General features: G+C 43.8%; 2 protein-coding genes across 2 annotated transcripts; both read right to left on the reverse strand.

The window, feature by feature from the left end:
* Positions 1 to 5,602: 5,602 nt before the first annotated feature.
* On the reverse strand, positions 5,603 to 10,814 carry LOC126991867 (adenosine 5'-monophosphoramidase HINT3-like). The gene is made up of 5 exons (XM_050850515.1): positions 10,651 to 10,814; positions 9,197 to 9,331; positions 8,183 to 8,300; positions 7,371 to 7,564; positions 5,603 to 6,835 (listed from the first exon to the last, which is right to left on the reverse strand). Exons 1-5 carry the CDS (start codon positions 10,708 to 10,710, stop codon positions 6,797 to 6,799), a joined length of 546 nt encoding a protein of 181 aa, XP_050706472.1. The 5' UTR covers positions 10,711 to 10,814; the 3' UTR covers positions 5,603 to 6,796.
* Positions 10,815 to 11,175: 361 nt separating this feature from the next.
* On the reverse strand, positions 11,176 to 15,604 carry LOC126991865 (presequence protease, mitochondrial-like). The gene is made up of 2 exons (XM_050850513.1): positions 14,844 to 15,604; positions 11,176 to 14,289 (listed from the first exon to the last, which is right to left on the reverse strand). The coding sequence occupies exons 1-2, from the start codon at positions 14,956 to 14,958 to the stop codon at positions 11,351 to 11,353; spliced, it is 3,054 nt and encodes a 1,017-aa protein (XP_050706470.1). The 5' UTR covers positions 14,959 to 15,604; the 3' UTR covers positions 11,176 to 11,350.
* Between the last annotated feature and the right edge of the window lie 115 nt (positions 15,605 to 15,719).

Genomic DNA, 15,719 nt, shown 5'->3' on the forward strand with positions numbered 1-15,719 from the left:
GAAGAAAGAAACTACAACAAAACTGATGAAACGAAAGAAAAACGCAAAAAAGAAGAAAAAGCAGAAGAAAAATAATAATGATAACAGTAATAACAATAATGGTCCAACCTAACCTAACCTAACCTAACCTAACCTAACCTAACCTAACCTCACCTCACATGATCCTAGGAGCCTAAAACAAATGTACATCAATCATTGTTTTCCTCTTAAGTAGATAGAGACATCACCAGAGGGAGGAAGAGGAGAAGAAAGAAACTACAACAAAACTGATGAAACGAAAGAAAAACGCAAAAAAGAAGAAAAAGCAGAAGAAAAATAATAATGATAACAGTAATAACAATAATGGTCCAACCTAACCTAACCTAACCTAACCTAACCTAACCTAACCTAACCTAACCTAACCTAACCTAACCTAACCTAACCTCACACGATCCTAGGAGCCTAAAACAAATGTACATCGATCATTGTTTTCCTCTTAAATAGATAGAGACATCACCAGAGGGAGGAAGAGGAGAAGAAAGAAACTACAACAAAACTGATGAAACGAAAGAAAAACGCAAAAAGAAGAAAAAGCAGAAGAAAAATAATAATGATAATAGTAATACTAATAACAATACCTAATGGTCCAACCCAACCTAACCTAACTTAACCTCACGTGGACGACCCAAGAGCCTAGTAAAGCAATAATGGTCCAACCTAACTTAACCAAACCTAACCTAGCCTAACCTCACGTGGACGACCCAAGAGCCTAGTAAAGCAATAATGGTCCAACCTAACTTAACCAAACCTAACCTAGCCTAACCTCACGTGGACGACCCAAGAGCCTAGTAAAGCAATAATGGTCCAACCTAACTTAACCAAACCTAACTTAGCCTAACCTCACGTGGACGACCCAAGAGCCTAGTAAAGCAATAATGGTCCAACCTAACTTAACCAAACCTAACCTAGCCTAACCTCACGTGCACGACCCAGGAGCCTAGTAATGTAATGGTCCAACCTAACTTAACCAAACCTAACCTAGCCTAACCTCACGTGCACGACCCAAGAGCCTAGTAAAGCAATAATGGTCCAACCTAACTTAACCAAACCTAACCTAGCCTAACCTCACGTGCACGACCCAAGAGCCTAGTAATGTAATGGTCCAACCTAACCTAATCTAACCTAACCTAAGCTAACCTCACACCATTGTTTTCCTCTTAAATGGATAGAAACATCACTCGGGAGGCGGAGAAGGAGGGAGGGAGCGGGAGCGACGGGTAAAGGCGAGGGGTGGTGAGAGGCGCAGAGTGGGACTGAACAATTAACGATGCAGGCCGGCACCATCAGGGAGGGAGGGAGGGCGGGGTAACAATTTAGCAAGCAAGCGTGTGCACTAAAGGGGAAGAGAAGCCACAGTCGCCCCGGGAAAGACCAGCAGCTACGGAGGCTCAGGTATTAGGAGGAACAGAAGGGAGAGGAAAGAGGAAGGTAATAGAGGAATAGTTAAGGGGAATAGGTGATGTGTGTGTGTTTAGGGAGGATGGGAGAATGGATAAGTAAGGCCACGTGTGAAAGAGAGAGAAGAATGGGATAGATAAATGGTGTGTGTGTGTTCAGAGGGAAGGGAAGGGAAGGGAGAAGGACAAGGGAAAGGGAAGAGGAAGGATGCAATGGGGAGACAGGTAACAAAGAAGGGGAAGGGAAGGGGGAAGGAAGGAAGGAAGACAATGAAGCGAGGGTAAAGACATGGATCAAATGACAAAGGGTTAGGGGTGATGGGGAGACAGGTAATAGAGAAGTGAAGGGAAGAGGGAAGGATGTGAAAGAGGGGATGAGCTAGACAAGTAGTTAATTCAGTTATTGATTTTGCTACTGTTGCTGTTGTTGTTGTAGTTGTTGTTGCTGTTATTGTTTTATGGCTAATTCTTCTTCTTCTTCTTCTTTCTTCTTGTTATTCTTCTTCTTCTTCTTCTTCTTCTTCTTCTTCTTCTTTCTTCTTCTTCTTCTTCTTGTTAATCTTTTTCTTCTTTTTTTTCTTCTTCTTCTTCTTCTATATCTTCTTCTTCCTTTACCTCTTATCTATCCCACGTTTCTCCTCAACAATTAGTGTCTATATGTCTATGCCTTTATCTATTCATCAATCCATATGTCAATCCGTTCACCTGTATTACGTCTGTTTATCTATCGTATCTGTCTGTGTCACGGCGTTAGTCAGGGCGATAATCCACCTGCCTTTATTCCTTCATTAGTCTCATTCCAACCACCTGTTCATATATCAAACAATCAGACCTTTCTCTCTCTCTCTCTTATGACCCTTGTAATATCGGAAGAGATGAAGGAAGAACAACAACAACAACAACAACAACAACAACAACAACAACCAATCAATCAGTCAATCAATCAATTAACCAAAAACACACAAAAAAACAGCAGAAGGAGGAGGAGGACAACGACGACGACGAAAAGGAAAAGAAGAAAAACAAAGGAAAACAAAAAAATACAAAAAAATAACGAAATCATAAAAAATATAAAGCTAAAACGAAAGCAATTTGCATAACATAATCCTAATGACCCAAAAAGCAGGGGGTAGCTTATTGGTAATTATGCAAAACACCCACGCACTCGCAGGTAAATAAATACAGGTCATTAAGTCTAGTAGGGTTCCACGCCCCCCGTCACCAGCGCAATTATCATATTATGTATACACTGAAAAACATGTCTATTAATATTATACACAGCAACAGGAATCTCAGTTGACATAGCCTAGTCTAGTCTCTCTCTCTCTCTCTCTCTCTCTCTCTCTCTCTCTCTCTCTCTCTCTCTCTCTCTCTCTCTCTCTCTCTCTCTCTCTCTCTCTCTCTCTCTCTCTCTCTCTCATAGTAGTAGTAGTAGTAGTAGTAGTAGTAGTAGTAGTAGTAGTAGTAGTAGTAATAGTAGTAGTAGTAGTAGTAGTAGTAGTAATTGGATGAAGAAGTAAAAGAAGAAGAGAGGAAGAAGAAGAAGAAGAAAAGAAAAAGAAGAGTTTTACATAATATAAAAAGACCCATCCCCATAAACTATACATAATAATGAAGAGGCTATTTAATATACATGAACTCAAAACTAAAAAAAAAATAATAATAAATAGTAGTAACACATACCACCGTTGCAGCTGAAGGTTGATGTGGGACGAGATGATGATGAAGAGGAGGAGGAGGAGAAGGAAGAGAAGGAGGATGGTGACGCGTGATGCAGAATGTCCGCCTTCCTTCCTTCCTTCCTTTCCTTTTCTTTCCTCCCTTCCTGCTAACCTCCTCCTCCTCCTCCTCCTCCCTTCCACTTTTCCATACCTTCCTCCATCTCCTCCTCCTCTCTTCCATCCCTTCCCAACACTTCACAATCACTTCTTAAGACTATAATTTTTTTTTTAGTGTTAATATCAAGTTTATTCCTATCTCTCTTTCTAGTCTGTAAACACTTCTTTCTCGTCGCTGCAGCTTCCTTTAATCACCGCCGTCTGTAAACTGCAGGCGCAGGGGTGACATCTCCAGTTTTTATCCTCCACTATTTTTTCTACCTACTCAACTGGACGGTGACTGATATCGAATTTATGCAGTTTATGGTAAAAAAAAATCATGCACGTTTTTTTGGGGGGTAGCAGGCAATGACACCTATCCATGAAAGTCCTACTTCACGACTGTTTCAAATACTGCTTCGGCTCGAAATTCCTGAACTAACCCTGAAACTTACCGAACACTGCACGCTGTGGGGTTGGCTATTTTCATCTTTTTTACCCTTAATACCTTACACAAACACACATAGTCATAAGAGGGAGGAAGGGAGATCAGAGGAGGGAGGGAGAATAAGCCATAGAGACAAACCGAATTAACTCAGAGCAAGGATAGTCGAGGGCAGCCTTGGCTCCGCCCCCAACCAGTTCTGCCAGATTATCGTACTCACAACATCGTATTTTCCGCTTCTAACGCATAACCAGAGCGAACAAACACCGATAATTAACGATTTTAACGATAACTATAAATGAATCTAATTATTGGGGTAGAGGAGACAGTTTTTGGTTGGAACTCGGGAATTACATGAGGCTGAGTACCGAGAACCTGGCAACGTTTCCACCAATCTATATTCGTCTATCCATTGGTGTTACAGGGTCGTATTTTAAAACATTTCGTCGCCCAAGAACACAAATTTGACAAGGCTTTCGTAGGGGTTGTGGGCATTTCCAGGAATAGTTTTATGACCCTGGTGGTAGTTTGACCCTTCTTTTGTACCATGAACCTGAAGAAACACTCATTAGAACCCGAGTGACCCCTTCTTTGACCTTTAGAAATAGCTGACATAAGAACCAAAAGTGTCTTATAATACCGACTTGCTAAGGGTCATATTCTTAAACATTTTGTCACCCAAGTACACACATTAGACAAGGCTTTCGCAGGACTTATGAGCACTTCCAGAGGTACTTCTATGACCCTGGTGGTAGCTAGTCTGGCCCTTCCCCTGTATCATGAATGGAAGGAAACACTTATGAGAACCCGATCAATCTCCTCGTCCTTTAGAAATACTTGATGTGAGAGTCGGAAGCGTTTAAGAACACCGACCTTAAGGGGCTATTACACTGGGCAAATTTTCCGTGGATCTTCAGTCACACCACGATTTCCGCTGGCGTGGTTTTTATATTTCCGTGGTTTTCTGACATGTCCACGATCTTCCGAAGCTACGTTAGATTTCACCGAAGGACGACGGTATTACTCACCATTATCATCAGCAACATTAACAAGAAACAAATGAGAACCAAGCTAACGGAAATCGTGGTTTGACTGAAGATCCACGGAAAATTAGCCCAGTGTAAGATAGCCCCTTTAGTCTCCAGCATTTGCCCCAAGATTGTAGTCACTTGGTGGAGTCCCTTGTGTCTGCCCCCTACCATTATACCTTTTTAGTTTCATAGTGCTACCTACATGTAAGTCATTAGTTGTACAATCACACTGTGTACTGCCTGGGGGTTGTGATGGCAGGTTCCTCCCTTCTCCTTTGTTACATACCTGCATCAATAAACTATCAATCAATCAATCTATCCAGGGGCTCTCACAAATTAGAGATAAAAAGGCATATCTTTCCACTTCATAACTCGGGAAAAAGACACAAACAAGCTTGAAAATGAAGCTTTTAGTTGATATTTTGCATAATATTAAGGAGACGTTCACTGCTCCCAGACACGAAAAAACAATATAATTCAGTTGATAATAGTAAACTTTAGATGCCCTTGAGAACAACAGCCGAGTAATATCACCAAGAAACACACCACCTTCAACAAGAGAAGCACCTACGAAGGCAAGACACTGCCGACACCTCTTTAATATATCACACACACACACACACACACACACACACACACACGAAGATATAAGTAAATGTAATGGATTTGAAGTAGTATCCATAATATACAACTATGTTCACCAATTCACACCTACCACTCCAATTAGTAGGACTCATATCAGGTCAAAAGTTACTTCAGAAAACCGAGATAAGGCATCAACATACAAACATTGACAATATGAATATCAATAAGCCTTTTTAAAGTTCTAACATTAATTTTGTACCTCAGCTCAATTTTCCAGTAGTTCGATATAGTCACTAATTGTCGTGGCATTTACAAAGTGCATAACATATCATAATAGAGCATATGCGGATTTATAAGGAAAGCTTGCTAGACAGACCCCACATTGCAGGCACCACCCACTGATCTGCTCTCTCTCTCTTCCCCTAACAATGGCTTCCTCATCCCATGCCAAAATCGTGACCTTAACAAACCCTATCACTACAGACACTTGGAATATATTATCTATTTACTTACATGCTAGATTACAACTTGCCCTTATGGCTTCTTTCTTTGCCTACCTCCTACCAGACTTTGATCAGATACTCGTAATTGTAACGCTAATTTTTTATATCCAATACGGAAGCAAAGAAGATATTAGTAATGTGATTTATGTACAACTAGGATGCAACTTGCCCACATTATTTCTCCATACTCTACCCCAGAGGTTCTCAATCTTTTTTCAGAGATGGCACCCTGAACTTATATAAACTGTTTTGTGGCATCCCTTTTTCACCCACCCCCTCCTCATATGAATTAACTTCTTTTACACAATTGTACCTGTTTAAATTACTTTAATTAATGAATTGAAATTATTATCCATACTCAAACCAGAAATAATATATGGTACAGTACATGCCCAGACAGAACTCATCAGTCAAATTAGATGAACTTCAGAATTATAAATGCAGACTAACATAAAAAGAAAAAAAAAGAATGATTCAAAATTCATGATCTTGTGGCACCCCTAGGCACTGTCCGTGGCACCCAAATTTGAGAACCTTTGCTCTACCTTCTACAAAACTTCTATTGGAAACCTCATTATTGTCATATTTGTTCACTACACCTGATATAAAGAGGAATAATATATGATTCATATTCTCAAAATTACAATACATAATACAACTTACCCACAAAAGGTATTTCTACATCTACCTATACATACCTTCTACCCAATATCTGTCAACGAACCAGTTTTACCATTATTCTTATGCTCATCCTCTATCTGACGAAGACATTACTTCCCAAAATACGAAACAAAATTATCCTCCTCCCTACCCTAGCTTTGAGCATGTATAGCCCCATTAGTTACCTCATTGTGTCACCTTAAATTTCTGATAATCTTGAGTCCATAGGCATTCTCTTATATTATCACACACAGACTAATTCGTTGGCTGGCTGGCTGGCTGGCTGGCTGGCTCTTCAGCTCTAGACACTCACCATACACTATGCCTTCTTTTGTAACTGTTCAATAACCTTCTCCGGCTGTGTGAACAAGAAACATTAGTGCTAAAGAGAGAAAGGTTAGGGGTACAGCCTATCTTGCCGTATGTATGTATTTATCTGACAACACAACACCCATAATTATTCATGAAGGTGATGATTTAATGGAATAATGACAATACTGTTCTAACCATCTGGATGTTGTAATTAAAGTAGTGACAACATATTCAAGTAAACTATCAATAAGCAGGATACACCAAAAGCATGAAACTACAAGAGCAGACGAAGTTTCACTCATCTTCAAACACTTATGCACATACACACTCACGCACACACACAAGGAACATTCATGACTTAAACGCTATGTTGGGGAAGAGTAGATGGGAGACAAGACAACACAGGAGTACTATGAGATTAACTCTAGTCCTGTACACTACAACTAGATAAATACACACACACAAAAAAAAATAATAATAAAGTCTCAGTTGTACCTCTTCACACAGAGGCATAGTTTCAGTCAAGCAGAACACACAAACACAGACAAAAGTATACACCAGAGCCACAAACACATACTCACAGTGACAAACCAGAAGGAGTTGGCCTTGAACATTGCCCGGCCTATCAAGCCCATCTCACTCTCGGGGGCAATGATGTGGAGGTGGAGGTGGCTCACGGTGTGGAAGGGTGGCCAGTGGAAGCCCAGCCTGGCAGTGTCCGGCGATCCTCCTTGTGTGACCAGAACCTCCTTGCTCAATGCCATCATTTTCTCCACTACCGAGAGGAGGAATATAAACTTGGATATCTACACTGTTTCTGTGACCAACAACTTTACTTAGCCTAGGTGGCGTTCGTTGCCCAAAGGAAGTAAAGTAAAGACGGAGGCATATGCTATTGCTGCACATGGCCTTGGTCCTCATCTGGCACATCAGCCCTTTAGCTTGTGGTGGGATAAGAGGTAAAAAAAGTCTAATAGCTTGAGAGGATGAGATTTTTCTGCTTCATATACAAAATAAAGCGAAAGGTGAAAGCAAATCAAACGGCTAAAGATGAGCAAACTTTCCAGCTCTTTTTGTCTATTATGGGAGCGGTGAGTAGTGGGCTTTTTTTCTACACTCTTTTTGTTGCCCTTGAGCCGTCTCCTTTGTCGTAAAAAAATAATAATAAAAAAGTAAAAAAGAGTAAAATGGAATGACGATAGAATAATAAAAGTGTGGACTCTAGATAAAAAATAAAAAGCACCAAAATCAATAACAACCACCAGAGATTAGGATTAGAAAGCAGAATAAAATCACCTAAAGTGGCAATCTGACCTCAGCATCAGAAAAAAACATAATCACAATCAATCCATCACATGAAATAAGCAAACAGGAGGTACCACAACAAGCTTACCTGTGGGGATGTGCTCCTTGGTGAGGCACTTGGGGTCTGTGATATGTTCCCGTGTCACCACCAGGAAGTGGTGAGGTGCCGCTGGCCGGATGTCTGGGAACACCACAAACTCCTCATCCTGCAGTGGAGTGAGTTTGTGTGAATGATTACATGTTGACATTAACCCTTTGGCTGCAGATTTCCTACAAGAAGACATCACCAAGCTACAAGAATGGAACAAAAAGTGGCTGCTACAATTCAATGAAGAAAAATGTGAAGTCATGCACCTTGGGAGAGGATATCCAGCATACCAGTACCACATGGGAAACACTCCACTATCAACTACAGAGGCAGAGAAAGACCTGGGATTATATGTTACCAGGCTACCAGTGAAAGCAAAATCCGTGCCAGTCGCAGCGGACGGGTTAGTATATAAAGAAGACATAACTAAAACTATGGCACTGATTAAATAAATACTCCAACTAATGTGTACTAAAACAACAAACTGTGACATTGATAACAGTACAACAACTAAGATCAGCTAGAGAAACTTGAGCTATGACTCTGATTAATGCTGTGGCAAGTACTAACTAAAAACAACTGAAACTTTGGTACTGATCCAATACTCTTACTAAAATAAAATAACTCCAGAAGGTGATACTGCCTCAACTATAATATGTAACTAAAACAGCTGTGATGAAGATGTCTACTCCCACCCAATAAAGTAACCTAACACCACCAATTAAAGTAGCAAAGCCCAACCAAATAAAACAATACAGCCTCACTAAATAAGTAAAAAATAAGTGATAGTTGTTACTCAATTTGACAACTGTAATGCTAGAAATGTTGAAAAAGAAAAGCACAAAATAAACAGTACAAATGTGGACAACCAGGAAGCAAAAAACAGGATAAAAATAGGCAAAAAAATGTAACAGAACAGGAAAAAAAAATTAAAGTAACAAGGACTACATTACAGGACCCATTACAAAGGCTTATCCCACACCCTGGACTGGACTGGACTACCACGGATCTCACCTGATGGACAATGTTGCTGGGCTCCAGGCCATCACAAATCCTGCAGAACAGACACTTAGCCCTGGTGCTGCTCTGGCCCTGTGTCTGGGCGGACTCTGACTGGGGCGGTGAAGCACTCATGGTTCTGGTGCTGGCCTGAAAACATGTCAACTTGAATATTGCTCTTTTACCTCTAAACTAACAATCACACTGAGGGGGGAACTCTAGAAAAGTGTGAGGATGTTGAAGATCTAGAAGAAATTTAGTCAAGTGAAAAAATGTATTGGTCAAAGCTGCAGGATTACCAAACTAACTAATTGAGTACAGTGCAATCCTAATAAAGGTCTCTACTTCTCATCCTCCCAGGCACAGAGTAGAAAGATGTAGTATGTTTGCACAGAAATGCTCCACCTGCTCTCTCTTGACATTTGATTGGAAACTGACTGACATTCCATCTGTGATACCGTATATTCTTTGATGGTGGTGTCCCTTACAGCTTATTTTTTTTGATATTTTGCATGCAGCTGTGACCTCAAGTGTACTTTAAACACTAAGACAGAACATAACCTATTCTCATCTCTCCATCCCCACAAATGAAACCATCTACCATTAACTTCACTGCACGATAAAAATTTCACTTTAAAAAATCCTAATCTCAAGCTGAAGAAGAACTGAGAACTTACATACACTATGCCTGAACAAAAGCTCAATTTCATTATGTCAGCATGGGATTCTGTTGGTTTAAGAATATGCAGGCTGGAAGTGCATAGGTTCAGTAGTAGCCTGGTCTATCATCTTGAATCAGGGTGTATTTCTAGAATCTTACCCAAAACACACTAAGTAGGCATAATTTTCTACTCTATCACCTCCTAACAATTGACCTTTCAGCCCTTGACAACAACCTGAAACAAATGCAAATCACACAATGCAGTTCCAGAGACAAGCCCTTGCCATCTTGCCTCAGTAACATAAAGAGAGACAGACATAGATAGGTGGAGCAAGATAAAGGACAGAGTAAGAGATAGACAGAGAGAGATAAAGTAAGAGATAGACAGAGATAGATAGAGCAAGATAAAGGACAGAGTAAGAAATAGACAGATTGATAGAGTAAGAATAACATAAAGAGAAAGAGATAGACATAGATAGGTGGAGCAAGATAAAGGACAGAGTAAGAGATAGACAGAGAGAGATAGAGTAAGAGATAGACAGAGATAGATAGAGCAAGATAAAGGACAGAATAAGAAATAGACAGATAGATAAAGATAAAGGACAGAGTAAGAGATAGACAGAGTAAGATAACGAGTAGAGATGACGTTTCCCCGCCCTGTCACGCCCCCCTCCCCCTCCCCACACCCACTCGCCGGCTGGACGGTGCCTGCCACGCCCTTACACTGCCACACACTCCCCAGCACACCCACACCACTACAGAGCCTCCTTTGCGATCTGAAAAGAGTAACACACGCATGAGGCCTTACCTTAGCGATCCTGTAAGCACTGCCAAGGACCCGCACAGCACTGACGGACAGGCGACCCATCAACACACGGGCAGCGCGCCGGTTCTGTTTACCACGTTACTTACGGGATCACATTTCCATGGATAAGCTGTCACTGGAAACTATTGCAGATATTTAAATAGATAAGCACTCCTGTCATCGTAACTCACCACTGGCGTCTTCGCAAGCACAACTCTCTGCGTGTAAAGTCAACCTTCCAGAAATCATCACAATTCAATTCAGCAAGTGGGCACCCAAATGAGGTAACCATGAGATTATCAATTATTCTGGGGCTTCTGCTTCATTGGTAGGAATCGAGGAAGATTTGAGTGTGAAAATGATGGATCATGAGGCTCTTAAAGCTCTAACTGCCTGATTACTTCCCATAACTTTCAATGATCGTTTTACTTATAAGACCAACAGCCAAATCATGACAGGCCTCATGGTTGCAGACTATTCTTCTTTCCAACATATCTGACCTAATGAAAAATAATAATTCACTAATAATGCATTTTTAAAAACTTTATTCCAAATTATGATTCTTTGGAGGGCTGATATTTCAGCTATTTACATATTCATAGTTTGCATCAAATGAGATTAATATGACTCCTTCACTTCACATAAAATAATTACAAAACAAGTGACTACCTAGCTCACCTATCACAACACCCTGAAGGCCTGCCTAGCCCTCAACAGTGTTCCAGAAGGGGTGGTCCTGAAGGTCCTCATTCTGGGGCCCAATGAGGCAGGCACCCTCCACATGGGCATCCTTGAGGTACATGCGGGCCACCCTCACCAGGTCTTGGGACTCAGCGTCCAGCACCAGCTGTCGGTGGTCAGCAAACAACCGGTCTGTGATGTGGGAGAGGAAGTGCCTCTTGCCCATGGCCCCCGGTGCAACAGGGGCGTCTACTGTCTGGAACACCCCAAGCTTGGCCTCAGCAACATCCCGCTCGGTGAAGCCCCCAGACAACACCCACTCCACAGCTGCATCAAACGCCGCCAGGCTCTGGGTGGAGTGAGGGTCCCGGTAGCTGTAGAAGGTAAATGGTCCACCTGGCTGAGCCCTTGCTCCACCGCCGTACGCTCCACCCTTTTCCCGGATCTCCCGATGCAGGAAGCGGAACATGACACGTGCTAGCACCCTAAGGGCACCAGCATCAGGGTGGGCATAGGGCACCCCAGGGAAGGCCTTGGCAGCAAAGTTTATAGGGAATGGAAAGACACAGTGAGTCCTGTTAGTGTGGGGAGAGAAGGTCTGTGGGATGGTGGCCAAGGGCTGGGTGGTGGGGTCAGGCGTGCCATCCAGGTTCTCTAGGAAACTCTCAAGGGTGTGAAGGGCAGCATCATGGTGGCCTGGAGTGGTGTTGATGGCCACCCGCATCCCCTGGCGACTCAGCAACTGTCTGGCCAGCACACGGAGGTTCTCCAGGGTTGGGGTCAAGTCTTTGGCCTCGCTGAGAGCTTTCATGCGCCGCAGCTGTGACAAGCCACCCCAGCTCTCTGCCAAGGATGACACATGGCTGGTGGAGGCAGCGGCAACAGTCATGGCATACTGGTGGCCCGAGTACACCAAACTGTTGGCCTGGTTGGTAGCAATCATGCTGACCAGGGTACTGAAGCGTTGCAGATCATCAAATTTTGTCTCATTAAAAATGCATGTCCACAGGTCCAGCATTTTCTGCACATTATTGTTGAGGCAGTGTGAGGAGAGCACGATAGCTTGCTCATATTGTGTGATATCAACTGGATGAAAGCAGGTATGGGGGCCAACTCCCAGGCCTCCAGAGACAAGCTCAGCGGCTTGGTCCAGCTGTCGAAAGTCCATGTCCCCTGCCCCCATCCTTGTCAATACCCCACACAAGAGGGGAACCAGTGGCCGCAGCTCCTCATCCACATCCTTGGTGCTGAGGACGGTGGTGAAGTAGGTGAGGTCATTGGTGGGGCAGTCACACACCTGCACCTCCACCCCGCCAAGTGTCTGGGTGGTGACGGGCACGGGAGTCACAGTGCGAGGGATATCGGACACTTGCAGCGTTGGGAGGGATGAAAGGTCCTCCTCCTCCTCCTGTTTGTTTGCCAGGGTGTGTCCAAGCTCCCAGATCTTTTCCCGGTCCTCTGAGGTGAGAGAAGCAAGCCGCTCCTTCAGCTGGGCTTCTTCAAGGCTCTGAAGGTTGTCTTCATATCCGTCCTGCGGGGCCATGGTCAGTGTGTACTTGTGGGAGTTCTCCTTAAAGTATTGTCTAACTTTCTCCTGGAGGAATTTGGGATTTTCTTCCAGGCATTTCCTGAACTTGGCTATTTTGTTGTTAATGAGGAGGCCATCGATGGGGTCACCATTCAAGTTCCAGAGTGGGGTGAGGTTCATGGCGAGTGAGAGGCCAAAGCTGGACGTCTGGTGTTTGACACTCAGCTCAATGTTGTGCAGGACAGATTCCACACGGTCTGCAGGGAACCCTTCTTCAATAACCTGATCAAAGGTCTCCTCTATGATGGCCTTAACCTTGTCCACATCTTGGTCCTTGACACCCTGAAGACCCACAGTGAAGGTCGTGCTGCGTGTGCTGCCCTCAAACCCTGAGGACGGAGAGAAGCTGGACCCAAGCCCCGGCTCCAGCAGGGCTTTGTAGAAAGGAGCATTTGGGCCACTGGTCAACAGTTGTGTTAAAATGGCCAAGACAAAGGTTTCAAAAGTATTGGTGATGTCAACTAACTTGTAGGACACAGCTACACTGGCCTGGGCCTCTCCACCCCCCATGGGGTCAACACCACAAGCCACATGAGCAGACCGAGGCTCCTGCCAGTTGGGTTCCTCAGGCACCTCTGTGTTTGGGTCAATTTTGTTATAATGTTTCAGGTAGTTATCCTGTATAAACTCCAGGTGATTGGCAAGAGGTTGGTCACCATAGGTAAAGAAGTGTGCATTGCTGGGGTGGTAGTGGTAGGCATGGAATTGCTTGAGCTGCTCCCAAGTCAGCTGAGGAATGACCAGCGGGTCCCCGCCCGACACCACCCCATAAGTGTGTGACGGGAGGATGCCATTCAGCAGCTTTTGATTGAACAGCTGCTGGGAGTCTGCAAAGACACCCTTCATCTCGTTGAACACTACACCCTTGAACACAATGGGTGAAGATGGGTCTTTGACATCTTGATGCTCCAGCCTCCATCCCTCCTGCAGGAAATCCAGCTCAACAAGATTAGGCTTGAACACAGCATCCAAATACACAGACATTAGGTTCCTGAAGTCCACAGGGTGCTGCGTGGAGAAGGGATAGATGGTGAAGTCACAGCCTGTCATAGCATTCATGAAGGTTGACAAAGAGCGGTTCAGCATCTTGAAAAACGGGTCTCTGCAGGGAAATTTTTCACTGCCACAGAGAACCGTGTGCTCCAGGATGTGAGGCACACCAGTGGAGTCCATGGGGGTGGTGCGGAAACCCACACAGAATACATTGTTGGGGTCAGCGCGGGCTATGTGGAGGTAGTCAGCACCAGTGGCTTCATGTTCCAGGCGCAGGGCCGTGAGGTGGAGCTCAGGCACCTCCTGCACCTCCCTCACCACAAAGCCGGACACTTCCCTCCCGACTGGAAACTCTGCTTGGACTGCCTCTTCTGTAGCCACTGGAAAATAAATAAATGTTGTTCTAGTATGCATTACAACATTACACATCAAAGTTATGCAATATGACCATCACACCCCATCACAGAGCAATGGTTAAGGACTAAAGGGCGTTGCTAAAGGTACAAACCACTGCTGAAATTCAGGACAAACAATATGACTGAAATTAATAAGCTTGATTAATTAACTGAATGACACCTATTTGGTAATGTACTTATATAAAATTTACTGAATATACTAACAATATATATTTGTCATTCACCAGGGGTCTGATCACATACTGGACTCGTGATCACCAGCCAGTAGCCTACCCTTCATAAAAATAATAATAAAATGCGTTTTGACAAATTCAAGAGTACAGCTGAGCCCTCATCCATTACACCACGGAGCAGTGCGCGAGCGTGCGTCAGTGTGTTACTCTTTGGATTACTTGACGCAAAACACAAGGAATAGGAATGAATGTAGTCTGAGGAATGTAATCTAAATCCTCACACAGCAAAATAAGTTGCCCTCGTGATGCCAAGCCCTCCCGGCGTGGCAGTGTTGCGTCACCCACCTTTGACCGCCGTGCTGTCCTTCGTGGTAGTGGTCACTAGTGTCCTCGCCCTGCCACGCCTCAGCCCGTGACCCGCCGCCCTCCCTAGCGACCCGAGGAACCTGGATATCGTCATTTTTGCTGGAGCAGTGTCTTACATCACGCCACAGCCCGCTGCCTCGCCTGCCGTCGTGTGATGTAAACAAGTGTGGGGAGACGAGTCGTCTCAGACGACAGACGCGGGCGAAATATTTTAACGGGGCGACTTACACATGATTTTGATTTAATGGTCGTTACAGTTTCTTGTGTGTGTGCGTGTGTGTGTGTGTTTCACCACCATGGCCTGATCACGAGTTCAGCAAGTATGTACCCTCCCGATTAATACAAGGCTCATTAGTCGATCCGAGTACTGCCAGCTGACCTCACACACCACACGCCCCAGCCATTCCTTGTTCAAGTGGGGACAGTAACCACTCCTAGAGTCCTAGTAAGCCGAAAAAAAACCGGCCTTAGCGGGGCTCGAACCTGTTACCGTGCCACGCCACGAAGCCTGGCGACGCAGCGCTTCAACCGACTGAGCTATCGGAGTGGTGTGTATCAACATTAATATGATCGTTTTATTTTCTTCTTTACGTAACCAAAGAAAGCATGACAGCCTTCTCAGACAGATGATGGAAGAAGAGCCTTTAATAAGAGTTCTAGCAACTGGCCCATACTCATGGAAAAGGGAAGCTTCCCAGCTGATGAAAAAGGAGCTAATTAAGTCCACCTAACTTTATTCCTTCTTGCACTAAAGCCGGACGCTTTCCATGAATCCATGCAGTTAGAGCCAATAACTCCTTGGCTGAAATTGTGGAGACTCAAGGATAATGCATTGAACCTGTCCTGACATTATTT

Source organism: Eriocheir sinensis, unplaced genomic scaffold (assembly GCF_024679095.1).
Source record: "Eriocheir sinensis breed Jianghai 21 unplaced genomic scaffold, ASM2467909v1 Scaffold352, whole genome shotgun sequence".
Taxonomy (NCBI): domain Eukaryota; kingdom Metazoa; phylum Arthropoda; class Malacostraca; order Decapoda; family Varunidae; genus Eriocheir; species Eriocheir sinensis.

Excerpts from the sequence above, each read along its gene's own strand:
- LOC126991865 (XM_050850513.1), bottom strand. The coding sequence starts at position 14,958 with ATGACGATATCCAGGTTCCTCGGGTCGCTAGGGAGGGCGGCGGGTCAC. Across the intron at positions 14,290-14,843 it reads GGACAGCACGGCGGTCAAAG|TGGCTACAGAAGAGGCAGTC; the intron begins GTGGGTGACGCA and ends TTTATTTTCCAG.
- LOC126991867 (XM_050850515.1), bottom strand. The coding sequence starts at position 10,710 with ATGGGTCGCCTGTCCGTCAGTGCTGTGCGGGTCCTTGGCAGTGCTTAC. Across the intron at positions 8,301-9,196 it reads CCAGCAACATTGTCCATCAG|GATGAGGAGTTTGTGGTGTT; the intron begins GTGAGATCCGTG and ends ACTCCACTGCAG. Across the intron at positions 6,836-7,370 it reads ACTCCTTCTGGTTTGTCACT|CCGGAGAAGGTTATTGAACA; the intron begins GTGAGTATGTGT and ends TTGTTCACACAG.